Raw genomic sequence first — 6,047 nt, 5'->3', positions numbered from 1 at the left:
GCAGAGCAGGGCTCGTAACGCAACGGAAGCTCAACCTTGGTTACCCGGAAGGGCAGGCCGCCGCCGAAAGCTCCGCCCGCTTCGGTTGGGCCCGGTTGCCATGGCGCTCTCGCCGTACGTGCAGTCCATGCAGGAGCTGTTCCGGGCCAACACGCGCATCCGCGAGTTCCCCGCGCACGTGGCCAAGGTCCACTCGGTGGCCTGGAGCTGCTGCGGCCGCCGCCTCGCTTCCGGCTCCTTCGACAAGACCGCCAGCGTCTTCGTGCTCGACAAGGACCGGCTGGTCAGTGCTGGGCGCGCCAGGCGGGGAAATAGGAGGAGCAGAGAGACCAGTTGCCGCAGCCGGGGGCTGGCGTGAATCCTGCTCACTTGGGCGCCTAACAGTGGTGACTTCGCTTCACGGCATATGGATCTCTGGGATCCGTGAGGAAAAGTCGCCGCATTTATGGTTTTTTGGTTTAGAGGTGTCATGAAAGGAGTGTATAAAACACTGCGTGGCGTGGAGAAAGTCAGTACCATCTCTCTGGAAGTCGTGGGGATCCACCGAAACGGAATGGGAGAGGATTTAGGACAGAAGAAAGTGCTCCTTCACATCACATAGTTAAACCATGGAAACCCCAGTAACCGTGGTAGCTGCAAACATGGATGACTTTAAGTGAGGATTGGATAACTTAACATGTTCTTCCATGTTTGGAGACAGTATGTTTCTGAGTACTAGTTGCTGGAAACCACAAGGTCCTACTTTTGGGCTTCTAATATGGTTGGCCACTTTGAAAGCAGGATGCTGAACTAGATGGGCCATTGGTCTGATCCTGCAGGTCTTTCTGGAGTTCTTATTCCTAAAAGAGGTTTGACCCGAAAACTGAGCACTTAGGCTTGGATGATAGTGCGCTTAGAATGATTATTAAGGCTAGTTAGGCTGCTTGTGAGATGCATGGTAATTCAAAGGGTCGTCATAACATTTCCCTTTTGAGGGATGTGTGTGTGTTGATTACTAGTTTAGAGCTTTACTGTTTTCCGTAGGTGAAGGAGAATAATTACCGTGGCCATGGAGACAGCGTGGATCAGTTGTGCTGGCACCCCAGTAACCCAGACTTATTTGTCACTGCGTCTGGAGACAAAACCATCCGTATATGGGATGTCCGCACTACTAAATGTATTGCCTCCGTGAATACCAAGGGTAGGTATCACTAATATTCACTGAAAACAAAGCTGTCCTGTGTGCTTTTGTTTTGCATTTTGCAAGGGTTTACTGCATTTAATGGGGGGCAAGTACAAGAACCTGAGCAAGATGGTCCTGAGAGGCAGTCAATCTCCACTGGCAACCTAGCCCACATGAACCATTCTTCTTTTTCTATCTTTGTTACTCAAGAAGGGGCTGAGATCGAAATTAACTTGTACTATGACTGTATTTCAAAAGCATTGTTTGAAGGTATAACTTATAGATGCCATTTTATCAATAACACTAGAAACCATCTAGAGGGTTGAGCGGGGGACGAGATTTTTAATGGTGTTTATAATGCAGCTATCTTGAGCTGTGTGGGACTGGCAGTTGGAGACCAACAGTAATTGGAGGGCCACAGGCACCATATCTCTGGTGAAGAGAGTATAGGTAGATAAGCTGCATTTTATAGGGCTGGGTATACGTGATTATGTTAGAAGTTCTTGGCTTAAAAATGCAGGAGTTTGTGTGTTGACTGAACTCCTGCCCCAGAAAGGAATTCAGTAGGTTCAGTTTCCCCTTCCTCACTTTTACAGGGGAGAATATTAACATTTGTTGGAGCCCCGACGGACAGACTATTGCAGTAGGGAACAAGGATGATGTGGTCACCTTCATTGATGCTAAAACATATCGGTCCAAAGCTGAGGAACAGTTCAAGTTTGAGGTGAATGAGATCTCTTGGAACAATGACAACAACATGTTTTTCCTCACCAATGGCAACGGTTGCATCAACATCCTCAGGTACCCTCACCATGGCCTTTACTGGGAAGGGCAGCAAGTGAGTTGGCTGTCTTGACTTTTGTATGGGTTGTGGGTGGGGAAAAATACTTGTGGGGTGTACACCCAGGTGGGTGTATAAGGGAAAACTGCCTCGTGGACCTACTTAGGCCTAAGGACCAGAGGTTTTCCATCACAGAGGCACAGTAAATATGAACTCTTCCCTGATGCCACCCTGTGTCCCAGCTCATACCTTTGGTTGGTTGGTACAGACCTACAGCTTTATCCCCACATTCCAGTCAATGTAACAGAAGTTGTTTTGTGCCTTCCCTCTATATCTGTCATTCCCTCTAAATTGGGCATCTAAATCTGTCTTTTGGATATGTCTTAAACGACCTCATATTCCTGCGGGCAACTCTGTAAGTGGAATTAAAAAAAATTGTGTTATTCCTGTTGTTATTATTCAGTGACTTACAGCTGCCATAAAGCCTCCCTAGACTGGGCAACCTTTGCTGCCTCTACTATATAAGCAGGTTTTAGCTTCCATTTTGTGACCAGTAAGAAGACATTTATAGATGTTACATAGCTAGTAAAAGGGCTGTTTTCTCTCCAACCTCACTCCAACTTCATTTCTTTAACTTTCTACAGCTATCCAGAGCTGAAGCTCATCCAGTCAATTAATGCCCATCCTTCAAACTGCATCTGTATCAAATTTGACCCAACGGGCAAGTATTTTGCTACAGGAAGTGCTGATGCATTGGTTAGCCTCTGGGATGTGGATGAGCTTGTATGCGTGCGATGCTTTTCTAGGTGAGTTATCTTGATCTGTGAACTTAATGACCTTTTTTGACCCTAGGGGTTGTCAAAATGTCTATACCATACCTTATTTTGCACTCCTGCAGCTAGGTATGTAGATTGGATAAATAATTCTTAACCACTTGTACACTGAAGTGCTCTGAATGGGCTGTTGCTCTTGTTAGAAATTGAGCAGGAGGAGTTCATGATTGATCTATAAAAATGTCAATTCAGATTGCTGCCTTGGCAGGGTAGACTGATTTATATTAAGGTAATTTAAATCACTAAGAAAAAAGGACAAGTTTATAAAGTGTTGAATTTAAATAAGTTGTTTTTATTTTAAAATTCACATTTTTCCTGATCAAACAGATATGCTATCCAGTTATTGTAAAACACACTGCTCAAACTAAGATGAGCTTTTATACAACCTATGAGCATAATCCAAAAACTTTGCTTCTGCAGTTCATAACGTCTTTGTGGATATAAGAGACAGATTTTTGTTCAAATCTTTTTCTGGGGCAAGGATACTAAGGAAGCCACATGAATGCAGTCTACTGAAATTTATACAAGCAATGACTTGTAAAGATACTGTCTTTCTCTGTGTTTAGTAATGATAATTTAATAAATAATCTAATAATTTGAGTACTGAACTTACTGCAAAGTTCTAGTAGTTGGGTGGGTACATGGATAGCATTGCCAGTGTGTGATTTCCAGTGCTTAACTTTAAAAGTCAGAATTTCACCATAGCTTTTTTTTTTACATAGTAAAGCAGCCTTTAACTCAGTCTTTTTATCTGTTGTTATAAGTGGTGTGGCCTGAGAAAAGAGGAGAAAATTTTATGCCTTTCCTAATACTTTAACTCTGGCTAACACAATCTGTTGGCAGAAAAGTCAAAGAAAATACAGACCATGTGTAGCTATGTATATGTATATATGTATGTATGTATGTGTGTGTGTGAGTGTAGTAATTAATGTACAGCATTTGTTATCGCAGGATATTATGGCCTCTGGCTTAGCATTAAAAGGGGATTAGACAAATTAATGGAGGATTGCTTTATCAACAGCATGATGACTAAATAGAACTGCCATACCCAATGGCAGTATTTTTCTCCCTGTTGCTAGGAAGAAATAAAGAGGGAGAGTTCTTGGCTTTGGGTGCTATGTTCATGCTTCCAAGAGGCATCTGACTGGTACCTGTCTTCTCGCCCCCGGCCCTTATTCCATTTTCTCCTATATTTCAGGCTCGACTGGCCTGTGAGGACATTGAGTTTCAGCCATGATGGGAAGATGCTGGCTTCAGCCTCTGAAGATCACTTCATTGACATTGCTGAGGTAGAAACAGGTCAGTGCTCTTCTTCTCACCGTCTGCCAAGAAAGGCAAAGCAATTCTAAAAACACATACTAGGGAATGAGCTCGGATGAAGATCATGTTGGTTTTGAATAAGCTTTCACTATCAATGTGTGTTACACTTTTCCTGTCGTCTACTGGAGGTTCCCTAAATTTCTTTTGGTCCATTCCTAGACCTAAAAACTTGGCAAAGCTATGCATATCTGGTGTGGGGGAATCCAGGCAGAACATGCAGGAGTGGGAGGATATTGTCCCGGCCAGAGGTGGGGAACCTGACAGCCCACGGGGCCTTCCCATTTGTTCTCGCCTCCCAACATCCAGTCCCTGCAGCAATTAGGATTGCAAATTGTCTCTTATAGGCTCCAAAAATCTTCTTTCAAGTTTATTTGGTGCACAGGGGCATTTGTGGGGGGAGGGTTGAAGGGATAAGCCTTTCCTTCCCGTATGCTGTGACACCCACCCCCATCCAAAATTAACCCTGCTCTGCAGTTTGGCTCGAAAGAAGCCGACCTTAAGAGTCATAATCACTTAGGCTGGAACAAAGAATTGCTAGGGTGCTGGGAGAAGAGTGAGTGTGGAAACACGAGTGCTTCATTTTTGCTAACTCTTAACCATGCCCATTTTTGTTTTTCATCGTGGGCACTGCTAGCATACGTCCCTTGGAAGAGTGCCCATGATGTCTTGTGTCTATGAAGAAGGTGCCCCATCCTTAGCCTAAGCTCCTCTTGTTCTCAAAGCAATAGTCCCTGTAATTTTATGAACCACCAGTATTTTACAAACCCCTCCTCTGTTCTTGCTGGTTGAGAGCTTTTGGCTTTGAATTGCACTTGTAATTTTATGTAAAAAGATTGCAGTGTGAAATTCTTCTTCGATGGAACTCATTAAACTGCATTCTCGTACAGAGGCGAGCCAAGAACAGGGTGTCCCAGCTGCATTTGTCTTGGTTCCTGGGTTAATTCTGTCTTTATACTTCAGGTGAGAAGCTGTGGGAAGTGCAGTGTGAGTCTTCAACGTTCACTGTGGCTTGGCATCCAAAGCGGCCCCTGTTGGCCTTCGCCTGCGATGACAAAGATGGCAAATATGATAGCAGCAGAGAAGCTGGAACCGTGAAGCTCTTTGGTCTTCCCAATGACTCATAAGAGAAGCTCCTGGGGACTGTATTTGTAACCTGGTATTCCTAGTCAAGCCCACATATGCATTGCTTCTCTCTTTCCAATTTTTGAGCAGGAGCAGCACCATGGTTTGACATTCCCACGCCTAGAAAGCTTGCTTTTTGAAGTTTTTCTAAAATGCCCAACCATTCTAAAAGGCACAGAGGCTGACTGGCTGACTAAATTCTCCAATTTCTAGGCCGTTAATTGTTTTTTATTGCAAAGAGGAAGCTACAGCTGCCAGTGGATTTGAGTGTCTTGTGTGCTGTGCGTTCAATTAGGAAAACAATCCCTGCCCTCTCGTTTCTCAGGATGTAGCAGGCAGTCCCTCTAAATCCATGTGAGTGTGCCATTGTCATGACTTGTGTCTCCCTTAAAAATGGAAAGACTGGGGAATATTGTATGCAGGTTTTCTGTTGTCACATTTTGAATCCTCCTTTTCCTTTGGAGGAGTGCGCGTCTTGCCTCCTTTGGAGGTTGTGTGTGTGTCTTTCCTTCCTTTTGCACCTTAGGGTAATGAAAGGAGAAGGGATCGGGAATAGGGTTATTTTTTGTTTGAACCTGTTCTTGTATTTTGGATAATTTGTTTCAGTAAATAAAAACATAAAACCTGTCTGTGTTGTAGTTTTTAAAAAGCCAATATATTGAACTACCAGGATGTACAAATAATGCAATTCCAAGAATACCCCTCTGTGCCACTGTTTTCTCTGAAGAACAGCATAATGAAACTGGAAGGCGCAAAGAAAGGCAAACTTAGGGATGTTTTTGTTTTGCATGGGGCTTCCTGGAAGCATTTGGCTGGCTGCTGTAAATTG

The 6,047-nt window shown here is 43.9% G+C and overlaps 1 protein-coding gene and 1 long non-coding RNA gene across 2 annotated transcripts; one reads left to right on the top strand and one right to left on the bottom strand.

The window, feature by feature from the left end:
- Positions 1-49: 49 nt before the first annotated feature.
- THOC3 (THO complex subunit 3) lies at positions 50-5,845 on the top strand. The gene is made up of 6 exons (XM_080988827.1): positions 50-283; positions 1,024-1,180; positions 1,759-1,963; positions 2,588-2,749; positions 3,975-4,075; positions 5,057-5,845. The coding sequence occupies exons 1-6, from the start codon at positions 101-103 to the stop codon at positions 5,218-5,220; spliced, it is 972 nt and encodes a 323-aa protein (XP_080844953.1). The 5' UTR covers positions 50-100; the 3' UTR covers positions 5,221-5,845.
- LOC308467803 lies at positions 2,840-3,968 on the bottom strand. The gene is made up of 2 exons (XR_013981297.1): positions 3,133-3,968; positions 2,840-3,091 (listed from the first exon to the last, which is right to left on the bottom strand). It is a non-coding gene; the product is annotated as an uncharacterized lncRNA (long non-coding RNA).
- Positions 5,846-6,047: the final 202 nt, after the last annotated feature.

Source organism: Podarcis pityusensis (assembly GCF_964106645.2).
Source record: "Podarcis pityusensis genome assembly, chromosome: 2".
Classification (NCBI taxonomy): domain Eukaryota; kingdom Metazoa; phylum Chordata; class Lepidosauria; order Squamata; family Lacertidae; genus Podarcis; species Podarcis pityusensis.
The sequence above is the reverse complement of the archived record's forward strand: the minus strand, read 5'-3'. Positions and strand labels throughout refer to the sequence as shown.